We start from the raw sequence: 14,036 nt of genomic DNA on the forward strand, positions 1-14,036 counted from the left end.
AAGACAAAGTCCCAACCCGGAGCGTGGCCGTCAGAACCTCCCAGGACCTGGCCCTTTCCCCCTCGTCTCACCTCCCCTACTCTGGTCACCCCCTGTCCTGCAGGGGCCACCGCTCCTCCCAAACAAAATGCTGGTTCATGCTTCGGAATGTTCTCTTCTGTCTACCAGGAATACCGGTTCCTGTGCTCGTGCATCTGACAGGTTCCCTTTTTCCTCAAAGCCCAGTTTTGAGGGCCTCTCCTGTCCTTTGGCTGGCTGTCCTGCTGCCCTCTTGGCCTGTGCTTCAGTTACTACACTGGCCCTCACACTCAGTGCTGCCTGGGGTCACCTCTGCTACGGCGAGCCCTCTGACGGCACAGGTCCCCCGGCTCAGCTGTGTTCCCGGCCGCTGGAACAAACAGCTGTCAGGTTGACTTTGACTATAATCCAGCATTTCAGCTTGTCAAGGGTCTTGTCCTACTCGACTTGCCCCTCGGGACGCAGGGGCTGTGGTGAGCGTGCCCTGTTGGGTCTTTCTCCAGGACTGCATCATCTGTATGGAGAAGCTGTCTGTGGCATCCGGGTACAGTGACGTGACCGACAGCAAGACCATCGGGCCCATGTCTGTGGGCCGCCTTGCCAAGTGCAGCCACGCCTTCCACCTGCTCTGCCTGCTGGCCATGTACTGCACTGGGAACAAGGTACCTGTGGCGCCCCCTCAGGGTTTGGAGTCACTTGCCCACAGCCTATCCTGGTCATGCTGCCCCTGAGTAGGTGTCTGGGCTGCCCTGTGAAGGGCCTCAGGCACTCTTAGAGGCAGCCTCAGGATGTCTGCAGCCCTGGCCCCGTAACAGGATGATGGTGGGTGGCAGGTGTTGCCTTTCCTGTGCTGTAGTTCATCCGGAGTGGACAGAGGTTGAGAGGACAGAGGGAACTGAGGCACGTGGTAGACCTTCCGCCCAGCTTGGCCTCTCTCCACAGCATCCGTCACGTGCCAGTCAGGGGCCCAGTGTTCACAGTCCATCAGTCATAGGCTTTCTGTTCGATTTTAAGCATGACTCAACTATGCATACTTTTGCTCATAAACCTAATTTTCCTACCTGATGCCAGTCTCCGAGTACTTGCCCCTTTAATGAAGATGGCATAATGGGTTTCTGGGGTAAAACTTATCTTTCCAAGGAAGCTGTTGGAATCGAGTTTCTGTGCAAGGAGGCTGCCTGGGGAGTCAGACAATGTGCCCAGGACCTGCTGTGTGACCAGGGGCCAAACCCATTCCCCTGCGGGCCTTTTTCCTGTCTAGACAGTGGGGTGGCTGGGGCTGGGTGCAATACAGGGCCCACGGCTCAGTCCGCGGTGTTCTACCTTGTCCCAGGATGGAAGCTTGCAGTGTCCTTCCTGTAAAACCATCTACGGGGAGAAAACTGGGACCCAGCCCCGGGGGAAGATGGAGGTGTTCACGTTCCAGGTGTCCCTCCCCGGTCACGAGGACTGCGGGACGATACTCATAGTCTACAACATCCCCCACGGCATTCAGGTAAGGGTCCCCCGCACAGGAGGAGCCTCCTCAGATCTTTCTGGAATCAGTTCCTCTCTGGTGTTCTTCTGTCACATCCCCTTCCAGCAGTCTGCCCCCAGGGCACTGTGAGGCTGCCCGAACTGCCAGTTTCCAGGTTGCCAGGAACCAGGAGGCACTAGTGCTGGGGGCTGGAGCAGACTTTTAGGGTTGGGGAAGCAAAGAGATAGCCCTAGCCCTTTCTTGAACCAGGGAGGGCTTCCTGGAGGCAGAGGCATCTTAGCTGGACTTGTACTGGATGGAAGGCCAACTAGCATATAAGCCAGAGGAAGACGTGTGGAGGAGCTGGCTGGCTGGGGAGCCTGAGAGCAGGAACCTTCCCAGGGGGGCAGAGCACGGCGCGGGGAGGTGCCAGCAGTGAGGACTGCCTGCTCTTGAGTCAGATCTAGGCTCACTGGCCAGACCTGCTTCGGGTATGCAGGGCCAGGTCTGGATGTCAGGAACAAGACAGGAACCCAGGCTGCAGGCCCCAGGGTCCCAGTGGAGACCCAGATGGGAGCCCTGGCCCTTTAGGTTTCTGCCTTGGACTAGAGGGACCTCAGAGCTTGGATGGGTTAGGAAGATACAGGGCAGTGGGGGCCAGCAGTCTGACGTGATGGCCCTCTGTTTTGTTTAATTATGTGCTTTTCTTTGGTTTCCCTCCAGTTCTTTGTGGCTCAAAGTGAAATTTAGAAACATTCCACACAGCATTAGAGCCACAGAGTGGGAGGGGGAATTCGGAGTTGTACATGGTGTGTGGCCGAGGGCAGGAGCAAGGGCCGTGCGCTGTTCCAGCCCCCACCCTCTGCCCAGCCTGCTGTCACTGTCTCAGGGGTCCCGCTCCACCCACTTCTGGAATGAGGAGTGGAGGGGCTGTGTGGCCAGGTGAGGGTGTCAAAAAGGTGGGCCCTGCCACCCAGTCCAGACAGCCTAGTGCCCAGACGATCGCCAGCGAAGTAGGAGCTTCCGTCCCAGCCTTTAACGGGGTCCCAGTCTCATGCGCAGTGGAGAAAATTAACAGGAGTGTCTGGTACCAAGCAGAGTAGCTTGGATTCAGGGAGGGTGGTCGTGGATGGGGGGCCATGTTCCTGGTGCGTCTTTAGAGCCGGGCTGAGACAAGAGTTGATTTGGTCACTTGTGTGCAGAAATAGCCCCCCAGGAAGGCGAAGGGGTGAGGCCAGGCTTCTGTGTCCTGAGTACCTGTGCATCTGTGTTCCTCCTGCAGGGCCCCGAACACCCCAACCCTGGAAAGCCGTTCACTGCCAGAGGGTTTCCCCGCCAGTGCTACCTTCCGGACAATGCCCAGGGCCGCAAGGTGAAGGCCCGGCCCCCGGCCCTCTGCGTCTGGGCCCGGCTGCCTGTGTGCGGTGGGTGGCTGGCGGGGGTGCCCAGCCTGGTGACCACATCAACTCTGCTCCTGCTCACATTCTCACTGCGACAGGAGGAGGGGGACCAGGCTCAGGGCCCGACTGGGGTGTGGCTGTCCCTTCCCAGGGACCTGGGTGGGTGAGGTGTCCCGGGTGCCAGGGGTAAAGGGAGAGACCACCAGGCTCCACAGGTGCTCCTGTGGGAGGACAGGCATGTGCCTGCAGCCTCGTGCGACGGGATAGGAAGGGACTGGGGCCGCCTTACCCTGGGTGACCTGGGTAGTCTCTGGAGCCACCTCTGCACTGAGACCTGAGTTGGGACTTCCCAGCTCCAAGCAGTCTGGGGAAGAGCCTTCCAGGCAGACAGAACAGCCAGCGTGGTGGCTTTGGGGCGGAAACAGCTCCGAGGGTGTGAAGAGGCTGCAGGAGGTGAGGGGTGGGAAGGCGTCTGCCCTCCAGCCTGCGCAGCAGCTGCACTTTGTCTGAGCGCTCGTTCACGGCCCTCCCCTTCCCCTCGGCCCGCCCCGGGCAGGTCCTGGAGCTGCTGAAGGTGGCCTGGAAGAGGCGGCTTATCTTCACCGTGGGGACGTCCAGCACCACAGGCGAGACGGACACAGTGGTGTGGAACGAGATTCACCACAAGACCGAGATGGACCGCAATGTGACTGGCCACGGCTACCCCGACCCCAACTACCTGCAGAACGTGCTGGCCGAGCTGGCCGCCCAGGGGGTGACCGAGGACTGCCTGGAGCAGCAGTGACCCGCGGCCTGGCTGGTCCTATCTCCACCCACCATGCGGAGCTGCCCCTGGGATGGGCAGGTGGGAAGGTGCCTTTCCTCAGAGGCTGGAATGTTTGTAGGGGGCACAGGTGGGCTCCACCTGGAGTCGGGGCTTCTGCCTGCCTGTCCCCCTCCCCTCCCCTCCCGGCCCAGGTTTGCGTGAGAACAGCCGAGGCTGGGAGTTGTGCTTGTGGGGCTCAGGATGCAGCTACCTCAGTGCTTGGACCGCTCCGTCCATCGTGGGCTGCGTTGGGCCCTCAGTGCCGGGGGCCTGGCAGGGGGTGAGGAGAGACTGCCACACCCCCAGCCAGGGGCAGGCCTGGGTCTAGGTCAGCTTCTCATACCTCAGATGTTCTGTTTGCAATAAATACCCTATAGCCAAAGTCTGCAGGCCCTGGCGGGTTTGTCAGTGGAGGGGCTGCATGTGTGTGAGTGAGTGAGTGTGAGAGACAAATCTGATGTGTGAAGGCCAGCACATGTGTCCTGCTGCAACAGAGCAGGGAGGGACCTCACAGGCTGCCCATCCAACCCCCATTTCCTAAATGAAGAACCGAGGCTCCGGTGAGGCCTGGTAGTCTGTGTCGCTGACCTTAACTGCTCCCTGTGCCCTGCCCCAGTTCTCCTTGCCACCTGCAGTCCAGCTGCTCTGCTGGGTCCCACCCTCCCATGTAGCCCATCTCGTTTACTTTTCCAGGGTTCTGGCTTACTAAGCACTATCGGGCAAGTGCTGCTGTCTCCATTTTACAGGTGAGGAAACAGGTTGGAGAGTACAGTGACTTAGTGGTAGAGCCAGGGCTGGGATCCAGGCCAAATTGGTCTCATGCCATCCTCAAAGTTCTAATTCTTCCCCACCTTCTTAGAAGGAGGATCCAATATTCCAAGGCCTGCTGTCTGCCTGGAGGGAGTGGTTGTGGCCTGGGGCTGAAGAGATACTCAGGGTTGAGCAATGGATGCGGGGGAGAGGGGTTTGCCTTCATAAACCCTTTTCTCCATAGGAAAAATAAATAAATTATATTTTACAATGTGTTGCTACAAAGTATACTAGAGCATTTTCCTCTAGAATTTCCTCTTCTTTCTTTTTCCTTCTGATTTTAAAAGAAATTAAGGCATTTTTGTGGGCACCATGCCCACTTGCCTCATGGAGAAGCTGGTCTGGGGAGGACCGGAATGCACTGAAAGAGAAGCCAGACCCCAACCCTGTTTGGCTCCGTAGGGAGACTCACTTCACTGGCTCACAGGACACAGGAGCTGAGTGGACACCTGAGTCCCCCCCGCCCCCAGCTTCCGCCATGACAGCACAGAGTCAGAATGGGAAAAAGTGTTTGCAAATGCTATATACCTGGTAGGGGTCGGATATCTAGAATATATCAAGAACTCGTACAACCCAACGAGAAACAACAAATCCCAAATTTTTAAAAAGTGGATCAAGGACTTGAATAGACATTTCTCTGTGAAAGATATGCAGATGGCTGACAAGCATATGAAAAATGCTCACCGTCATTAGGGAAATGCATATCAAAACCACAAGGTGATACCACTTCATACCCATTAGGGTGGTTATAAAAAAAAAAGGAAGTAAATATTGGTGAGAATGTGGAGAAACTGGAACCCTCGTCCACTGCCAGTGGGAATGTAAAATGCAGCCACTCTGGAAAACAGTTGGGCAGTGCCTCAAAAAGTAGTTACCATGTGAGTCAGCAAATAAACTCCTAGATAAATATCCAAGAATTGAAAACACAAAAATGTGTATATGAATGTTCATGGTAACATTCATAATAGCCAAAAAGTGGGAACAACCTAAATATCCATCATCTGAATGGATATACAAACTATGATCTGTTTATACAATGGAATGCTATTCAGCCAGAAAAAATGAAGTATTAACACATACAATGTAGATGAGCCTTGAAAACGTTATGCCAAGTGAAAGAAACCAGACAGAAAAGGACACATACTGTGTGATTCCATTTATATGAATGTCCAGAAGAGGCAAATCCATAGAGACAGAAAGTACAGTAGTGGTTGCTAGAGGGAGGGGGAGTGGGGAGTTACTGTTTTAATGGGTACAGTTCCTTTGGGAGTGATGAAAAGGTTCTGGGATCAGTGATTTATGACCAGTGAAATTTAAGAGGAAGTCTACAGAGGCTTCTAGGAAAGCTCATGTTTTTCTGATAAAAGAGACAGATTGGGTAACACCTCCTTGCCCATCCCTTCTTCCTACCTTGATTGAGAACTTTACGCCTGGAGCCACAGCAGCCATCTTGATAAAAAGACAAAAAGGCCAAGAGAATCTCAGAGACATTGACCCTACTTGACTAAGCCCATGCTAGCAGCCATTCTCCTCCAGAATTCTTATAAAAAAAAATAAAACCTTCCTTGTTTAAGAAAAACCCACTGAACTGTACATTAATGGTATGTGTAAGTATTATATCTTAATAAAAATACTGTGAGAACTCATATGAGAGTAATGTAGGTAGGGGACCTGTCAGCTGTCAAGGGCTCTACAATCCTTTATCTGACTCCATGTTATTCCTTTGGATAAAAGAACTGAGGAGTGAGGGAGGATGTGGCCTTGCAGAGGGAAGGCAGGGCCAGGGGGCTGTGATGGGGCTGGAGCCTGACAAATTGGAGCCACCCTCTTCCCTCCCTGGGTAGGAACAACAGAAGGCCAGAGGGAGGCTCCTGGCACCTGGGGTGCAGGAATCTCTGGCATGTGGCCCTGAGCCCATGTTTCCAGAGATCACCTTCCCCCTAGGGCTGGGAGGCTGGGTGGGGTGCAAATTCAGACATGGGACTCAGGGGTGACCTGGCCGGCATCTGAGAGTTCAGGGGCCTCTCTTCTCTCAGCTCTGGTGGTGGAACGGACACTGGCCTGCCCCACACCAGAGCCCTGCCCATCTCCCTCCTAGTGGTGGGCTGGGCTGGGTGGGGAGGGTACACTTACATTTTCAGGTCTTTCAAGCCCTTGGCCAGTTGGGCAGCCTGACTAACCAGCTCCTCCAGGCCCAGGGTGTTGGGGGAAGGGGTGTGGCCAGAGGCGGCCAGACCAGCCCCAGGCTGTAGATGTGGATGTGGAAGAAGGCCCTGTGCTCAGCAGGCCGGAGGCTGTCATGGGCCTCCCCTGGCTGCTGCTGTTCGTGGTGCTGGTCTGGGTCCAGCCCTGCCGGGGTCTGGGTGAGTGAGGGTCCCGGGATGGGTGCGCCTGGCCAGGCCCCAAGGGCTGGGGCACCTGCTGGAGTGATTGGACTTGGGAGCCCACCCCCTCTAACTGGGAGAGGCAGCCCCAGGGGCAGCAGGTCCTGGACCCTCACACCTGTCTCCACGGCCACAGAGCTCATCCCCTACACGCCGCAGATAACAGCCTGGGACCTGGAAGGGAAGGTCACGGCCACCACGTTCTCCCTGGAGCAGCCGCGCTGTGTCCTGGACGGGCACGCCAGTGCTGCCAACACCGTCTGGCTGGTGGTGGCCTTCAGCAACGGTGTGTCCTGGTGCAGGTCTGGGGCCCAGGGTGGAGCTGGGGAGAGCTGCGGGGTCCTGGGAGCCCCTCACAATGGAGTATGGTTTGGGAGTTTAGGCTTTATCCTAAAGGGGCTCTGAGAGGTGACAAAGTCTGATTTGGGTCTGGAGGGGCACTCTGGGCCCTGAGGCATGGAGGGGCAGGGCTGGAGGCCTTGGACCCAGCCAGGGGCTACAGTGAGGAAGGTCCGGTCTTCACCTATCTTCCAGCCCCATCTGTCTGACTCTCCCTCCTGCAGCCTCCAGGGACTTCCAGAACCCACAGTCACTGGCTGAGATCCCAGCCTCCCCAAGGCTGCTGACCGATGGTCACTATATGACACTGCCCCTGACCCTGGACCAGCTGCCCTGTGAGGACCCAGTGGGTGGCAGCAGGAGAGCCCCTGTGCTTAGGGTGGGCAATGACACCAGCTGCCTTGCTGACTTTCACCAGCCGCCCTACTGCAACGCCCCCCTCCCCAGCCCCGGACCTTACAGGTGGGTCACCGGACCTGGACACTGGAAGGGGGCTGTGCTGGGAGAGGAGGGGTTTCAGGGACCAGGGTTCCCCCTAGGCCTCTGTCCTGGTCCTGCCCCTTCCTGTCTGCTGGTCGAGCAAGCCCCTCTCCTTCACAAGCCTTGGTTTCTTCCTCTGTTGGGTAGGAGCAGCTAGGGCTCAGGCAGAATGAGGCCTCTCCAGGAGGCCCACAAGGAGGGGGTGGGCATCACAGAACTGGTGGGGGTGGGGGTGGGGTGAGGTGGGGTCCACAGACACCAGAGCAGGGGCGAAGCTGCAGTCATAGCCCCACGCACAGGTAGATCTGGCAGGAAACTAAGCCTGGGGCTGAGTTCTGGGCCAGTCAGTGGGTTTCAGGCAGGGAAGCAGGAGAGAAGACTGCCATCCACTTTTACAGGTGGAGAAGCAGGCATTCAGAACCAAGTGGCTTGTCCAGGTCAGGGGTGGAGCTGGGGTGAGAAAGCAGGTGTCCAGATGAGGGCTGCCCTGCCCGGGACAAAGCCAGGGATGTCCTCAGGGAGACCAAGTCTGTGGCTGGAGAACCCAAACCGGCAGGCGGTGCCGGGAATGTGGGAGGAGGTGTAGCCTCCATCCCCCGCCTCCCTCTACCCTCTCACCCAGCCCGGCCAGGTCCACCCTCCCCGTGGCCACTCCCTGGCTCCAGTTACACCTCCTGCCTCACCCCCAGCAGCCACCAGGGCCGGCTCCCCTCAGTGCCAGCCTGCGTAGGTCCCTCGCTGCTCAGAAACCTTCCAGAGCACCCACCTGAGCTCCACATGGCCCTCCGAGCTCAGCCTGCCCTGTCCCATGATCCTGGGTTATGTGTGCACGCTGACCACACCCCTCCCTCCCTGGCCTTTGTCTGGGGTGCCCACCCCTACAGGGGGCCCTCCATAGCCTCATGGACTCCACAGAGCCAGCAGTTCTCCTCTGGGAAGCCAGGGGCCCCCAGCCCCATGCACCCTGCTGACCCACCCTGTACATGACATTTAGTTACCAGGCACCCCCTCAACTAGAAAGAGTGTCTGGAGAGCACTGGTTCAGATAGTCTGGGGCTGCTGGTAGAGGGCACTGTGGCCGGAGAGGTCTCAGAGGGTTCTTAGAGCAGGGCCAGGCCATGGCTGGGCCTGATGTGTCCGCCCCCATACACAGAAAGGCCACAACCTGGCCCCCAGGAGCTGCCTGGGGCCTGGCTGAGGTGGTGCCCTGCCCAGGGTAGTTAAGGCTCTGAGTCTCACTCCTCCTCCTCTCCCCAGGGTGAAGTTCCTCCTGCTGGACCCCAGGGGCTCACCCCAGGCCGAGACAAGGTGGTCCGACCCCATCGCTCTCCACCAAGGTAGTGCTGGGGGAGGGGCGCTCTGGGTCCAGTCTGCCCCCGTGGACTGGTTGCTCTCTGCACCATGGTAGTGCCTAGCTGGCCCCTCCTCCTGCTGCCATGGGACTGGGGGCCCGGAGGCAGGGTCCATGTCCAGCACTCCCACCCCTTAAAAAGAACCTTGTGCTGGAGGGTGAGGCCCTAGGTCAGCCCCATCGGCAGAGACACCGGCTCTGTCCACCTCGAAATGTTTGCCAACCCTCAGGTGCCCAGCCCAGTCATGGACAGAAACAGTCTTTCCCTCCTTCAGGGAGCCAACCCCATGCCCAACACTGCCGGGTAGAGGAGAAGGATCAGGGCAAGAAGGAGGCCGGAGGCGGTCAGGACCTTGGGTCCTGGGAGGCCTCCCTCAGCAGGGCCCTAAGAGGCCGGTGATTCACTAGGCCAAGGAAACTGCATGTCAAAGGCCAGAGTGTTCCATGTGGGGGGCGCCTGGGAGACAGGCTGCGGAGACCAGGGGTGGTGGTGATGGTGATGGGTCTTGTCATGTGAAGGCCTTGAATGCCAGGCTCCAGGTAGAAGGACAGCCACATGTCAGTCCTGAGCTCTGGGCAGGGCAGTGGGTGGGCGTATTGGTGGGAACAGCCCAGCAAGTGAGGCCAGGGCAGAGGCTGGAGCAATGGGTGGTCCAGGCTGGCAGAGCACAGATGCCCAGCTGAGAGGGACAGTTGGGTGAGTTAAAGAGGCTGGCTGGGGATGGGAGGCAGTCAACCTTAGGTGTGAGCACGGTGGGGAGGTGACTGCCCTGGGATCCAGGGGCAGTCTCTGAGAGCCACTTCGTGTGCAGGGAAGTCCCCAGGCTCCATTGATACTTGGCCAGGGCGGCGAAACGGTGACATGATCGTCATAACCTCCATCCTCTCTTCTCTGGCCGGCCTCCTGCTCCTGGCCTTCCTGGCCGCCTCCACCACGCGCTTGTGAGTGGTGACACCCACAAGGGCCCCCCTCCCACCCAGAGCCCCTTCCCTCTCACTGGCCCCAGCACCTGGAAACCCCCCATGAGCCCTGTGGTTTTAAGTTGGGAGGTGCTCCTTCCAGGGATGTGCAGGGAATTTCTACCCTAAGAATCTCTCACCTGGGAGGCCAGGGAGGTGATCCAGCAGCTCCTCTGATGACAGGATCAGAGAAGGGGCCACCTGGCTCTATTCAGACCCTTCTCCTCCTGGGCCTTGTTTTCTCTCCCATGAGCCCTCTGTCATTTCAGTGAACTGACACCCAGGTAGTCAGGGTGGCCACCTGGAGGAGGCAGGTCTCCAGCTGGCTCTACATGGGAAGAAAGGGAGATCAGAGGCTGCAGGAGGAGGACTCTGGGAGTGGGGAAGGCGATGCTCAGCGGCCTGCTTCACCGGGCAGGGACCCAGCACCTCTTCCTCTCCCTGTCCAGCTCCAGCCTGTGGTGGCCGGAGGAGGCCCCGGAGCAGCTGCGCATCGGCTCCTTCATGGGGAAGCGCTACATGACCCACCACATCCCACCCAGCGAGGCTGCCACCCTGCCCGTGGGCTGTGAGCCTGGTCTGGAACCCCTGCCCAGCCTCAGCCCCTAGCCTGGCCCATGTGGCTGGGGCTGGGGCAGTGGGGACATGGCGGGGACCAGCACACAGTGCAGGTCCGCAGCCCCTGCAACCCATGCTCCCTCTCCCATCCTGCTTCCCCACCCTGCCTGAAACCCAACGACTAACAGCCCTGCCTTTGGCTTTCCCATTTCCCGCTTCTCCAGCCAATGAGGTTGTATTTAAGGGAGGGCTGTGGTCAGGCTGGGCATCCAGCCCCCTCCTCCACTCCTGTCTGCCTCGTACGAGTGAATGAGTGATTGCGAGGAGGTGATGTGGAGAGACACGTGGAGAGACCCCCAGCTGGAGGCCTGCAGGGGGCCTTGCTCTGCCCTGTGCAGGGGGCTGGGCTGGGCCCATCATGGTCTCCCTCTGTCCCTCTGGCCCACCCACCACTCACTCTCACTCCACAAACGTTTATTGAGCACCTGCTGCATGCCACGCACGGTGTTAGACTGGGGCCCTCAGGGTCCTGATCTTAGGGAGCTGGCTCACTGCTCTGCGCCTCCTGTGACCACGTATCCTGATGTGAGCTGTTACTGTTGGGGGGCTATCACTCCCTCAGACTGTCAGATACCTTCGGGCTCTCACTCCTCAGACGATCACTCCAGTGGGCTCTTGGGGGTCCACGATCACCCAGGAGGACAGGCTTCAGACTCTCCCGCGTCCATCCATCCGCCCGCAAGGCCGGTGGTTTCCATTATGGCCACAAGAGGGCGCCACTGCACCGCAGCCGCAGGGTCCCGCGCGTGCGCACTCCTATGCGCGGCAGCACGTCCCGCGGGATGTTCAGGAGCCGCAGCCGCTCAGCTGGACTTCAGGACTCCAGGTTTCACCTCGACCTAGCCAGAGAGGTGAGCAGTCACGCTCTCGCTTAAGGATTTATGGTGTGTCGTCCAATCCGCACAGCTGCCACCGTTGTCTAGATGGAAAAACAGGCACAGTGACCTGCCCGTCGCGCTCTGTCCACGGTCACCCCACCCCGTGTCCCCCCGGCCGCTCCCGGGCCCTCTAGTCTGACTGCGGCTTCCAGCGTGCAGGCGCCCCCGGAGAAGGGCAGCTGGCGGCGGTGGCCAGCGTGGGGTCCCTGCTCTCTGGAGATGAATAAATACGGTCTGGTTCCTCCATCCCAGTGGTGTTCAGCGCTGGTTCTGGGAGAGGAGCATTTACATGCGAAACCCAGCCTGGCCTGTCCAGCCTGCCCCTGACATCAGACCCGGGGCTGCCCTGAGCTTGTCCCCTAGATTGCTAGCCTTAACTGTACGTTTAGGGTGCCCCCGTCTCCGGATGGCCTCAGGGAAGCCCACCCCTGTGTTGCTGGGCCAGGAAGCCCCCCACTAACGCAGGTGGACTTAGCAGTGCTTCCTCCCAGGCAGACACTTCAGAGGGGTCTGCTTTCAAAAGCCATGCACCTCTGGTCCCTGGTGGTCTTTCTCCCATCCTGCCTGCACCTCAGCCAGCCACAAGACCCCCTCCAGGTGTAGACAGAGCAGATTCAGATGCACTCAGGAGCTCAGGCCGTGGTGTCCTGGGTGACACCTGGCCATGGGAACCAGCCTTTGGGCAGCCACTTTTGAAAATCTTCTAGTGTAGAGCCCAGGTCCTCTTGGATTCTTAAAACTGGAGGAGGGTTAAACGCTGGCTGCCCCCGGCAGCCCTCCCATGACGACCTGCCCAGACCTGGCTCCGACACCAGACAGGAGAGCCCTCAAGGCCCAGGATGTGGTGGGGTGGTAGAGGGGTCCACTGGCATTCCCTGAGTGAAAAGATGAATGAACCTGCCCAACGCTGAAGGATCAGCAGGGAGCAGGAATTGCCCCAGGCTCTGGGGTGTCCCTGTGGTCATTTTGTGGCTTGTTCTTAGTACCGGAATCTGTGCCAATCCCAGGACCTGTGATGTCCTGTGTATGCCCAGGGCTGCCCCTCACTTCTGAACAGCATCTTGGAGCCCTCTGAGGAGCTACCCTCACCCCATCAGGGCCACCTGGGGCTTGACTGTGGTGACAGGCTCTGAACAGACACTGCAACATGGTGTTTGAAGACTGGACAAGGGAGCCCAAGGGAGACAAGTGATTCCATCTGAGGGTCAAGGCGACTTCCTAGGGGTGAGGTGACTCTAGAGGCATGTGTAAATTAGTCAAGTAGAAAGGAAAGAAGGAAGGAGGAAGAGAGGGTGCAACTCAGGGAGATCAGGTGTAAATAGTCTTGCCCTGCATGGCGAGGATAGTGCCTGGGAGCCCTGGCAGCAGGGACTGGGGGCTGGGAGTCCAGTGAGAGGGAGGCTGGCCTGGACTTCCAGGCAGGTGGAATCAGCCCTGAACCAGGGCAGATGAAGCAGGTTGGAGAGGAAGAGGTGGATTCTAGAAATATTCAGGCGGTGGCTGGAGGAATCAGGGAATTCTTAGATGTGGGAGATAAGCCAGAAGGCGAGGTCCTGCCCAGGTTTCTGATGTGAGGATGGGTTTGAATGCAAAGTGGGGCCCTCGATTTTCTGAAAGTGGCGATCAGAAAGCAGATCTTCAGAAAAGGGAGTTCTGGGGACATCATCTTAGCAGCTCGGTGAGTCCATGAGAGCACTAACAAATTGTTAATATTTTACAAAGATGGAAGCCAATGCTGGTCAGCGGGAGGCGACCCTGTGAGCCTGCCTAGCTGCAGATGTTCTGCTCCAGGGCTGTGCTGGCAAGCATGCCCAGGCTGCACAGAAGCCACACAGAGAAGGGGCGGGGGGACCAGTCATCGCCCAGCACAGGCACCGTCACGCTGGGCCCCAGGGAGCCATGCCCGGGCCTTCTGCCTCAGAGTCACGCTCGAGAGGGTCATCAGCCAGACCTCAGCCCTGCAAGGGCCAGCTCGTGACAGCCTTGAGCAAAGTGCACAGCGAGAACTACATTGTGGCAAATTTCATTCAATGATGTTTTAAATTTTCTCCAGGACCATATCTGGGGAAGTGCCTCCAAAGCCATTGGCCTGTAACATCATGGCTCAGTGGTTAAAAACAAGTTCATTGTTGAAAAGAAAAAAACAGCAGTGATCATGGGTGTGATGACTAGCCTGTGACTCATCAAGCCAGAAGTCAAAGGAATCAGGAGGGCAGCAGGTGGGAACCAGGCAGCCGGGCAACACCCTCCCTCCCTCTCACCCTCCGGGTTCACTCTGTTCCTCTGATCCATCTCACTCCATCATCTCTGCAACCCCCAGGCCAGCCACCCTGGTTTCTTGCTAGTGTCTCAGCAGCCCCTTTGCTGGTCTCCCCACACCAGCGTTCCTGATCCCCACCCTGCTTCTCCCAGCATCGATTATACACCTAATGGTGTCACACCCTTGCTCGCAACTCTCAGAGACTTTCTTCTGCAAGAAAAGGGTCCAGATTCACCATCTTAGTTGTGAGGCCCCATGATCCATCCCTTGCTCCCTG

General features: G+C 58.2%; 2 protein-coding genes across 9 annotated transcripts in view; both read left to right on the forward strand.

The window, feature by feature from the left end:
• DTX2 (deltex E3 ubiquitin ligase 2) overlaps positions 1-4,717 on the forward strand; it is a 34,021-nt gene extending 29,304 nt beyond the window's left edge. For 5 of the 7 annotated variants that reach the window (XM_032459615.1, XM_032459612.1, XM_032459616.1 and 2 more), the window contains 4 exons: positions 522-680; positions 1,352-1,513; positions 2,757-2,898; positions 3,431-4,717. In XM_032459615.1, coding sequence (XP_032315506.1) covers positions 522-680; positions 1,352-1,513; positions 2,757-2,898; positions 3,431-3,963 — 996 coding nt within the window. In that variant the 3' untranslated portion in view covers positions 3,964-4,717. The remainder of the gene's footprint in view (positions 1-521; positions 681-1,351; positions 1,514-2,756; positions 2,899-3,430) is intronic. The other 2 variants (XM_014556044.2, XM_014556041.2) reach the window with 2 other exon arrangements.
• A 1,744-nt stretch (positions 4,718-6,461) lies between these two features.
• Positions 6,462-11,745, forward strand: UPK3B (uroplakin 3B). Of its 2 annotated transcripts, XR_004312560.1 has the most exons (7): positions 6,462-6,852; positions 7,010-7,159; positions 7,437-7,674; positions 8,950-9,029; positions 9,856-9,985; positions 10,453-10,674; positions 11,217-11,745. XR_004312560.1 is itself a non-coding variant. In XM_006180981.3 (6 exons), exons 1-6 carry the CDS (start codon positions 6,789-6,791, stop codon positions 10,610-10,612), a joined length of 822 nt encoding a protein of 273 aa, XP_006181043.1. In that variant the 5' UTR covers positions 6,464-6,788; the 3' UTR covers positions 10,613-11,745. The 2 variants fall into 2 exon arrangements, 1 of the variants encoding a protein (XP_006181043.1); XM_006180981.3 differs by having other exon boundaries at positions 6,464-6,852; positions 10,453-11,745.
• Positions 11,746-14,036: the final 2,291 nt, after the last annotated feature.

The sequence above is a fragment of the Camelus ferus genome, chromosome 18 (assembly GCF_009834535.1).
Source record: "Camelus ferus isolate YT-003-E chromosome 18, BCGSAC_Cfer_1.0, whole genome shotgun sequence".
Lineage (NCBI taxonomy): Eukaryota > Metazoa > Chordata > Mammalia > Artiodactyla > Camelidae > Camelus > Camelus ferus.

Bases quoted from the DNA above. Each gene is read 5' to 3' on its own strand.
- UPK3B (XM_006180981.3), top strand. From the start codon at position 6,789: ATGGGCCTCCCCTGGCTGCTGCTGTTCGTGGTGCTGGTCTGGGTCCAG. The intron at 7,160-7,436 runs GTGTGTCCTGGT...TCCCTCCTGCAG, and splicing joins GGTGGTGGCCTTCAGCAACG to CCTCCAGGGACTTCCAGAAC. The intron at 7,675-8,949 runs GTGGGTCACCGG...TCCTCTCCCCAG, and splicing joins CCCAGCCCCGGACCTTACAG to GGTGAAGTTCCTCCTGCTGG.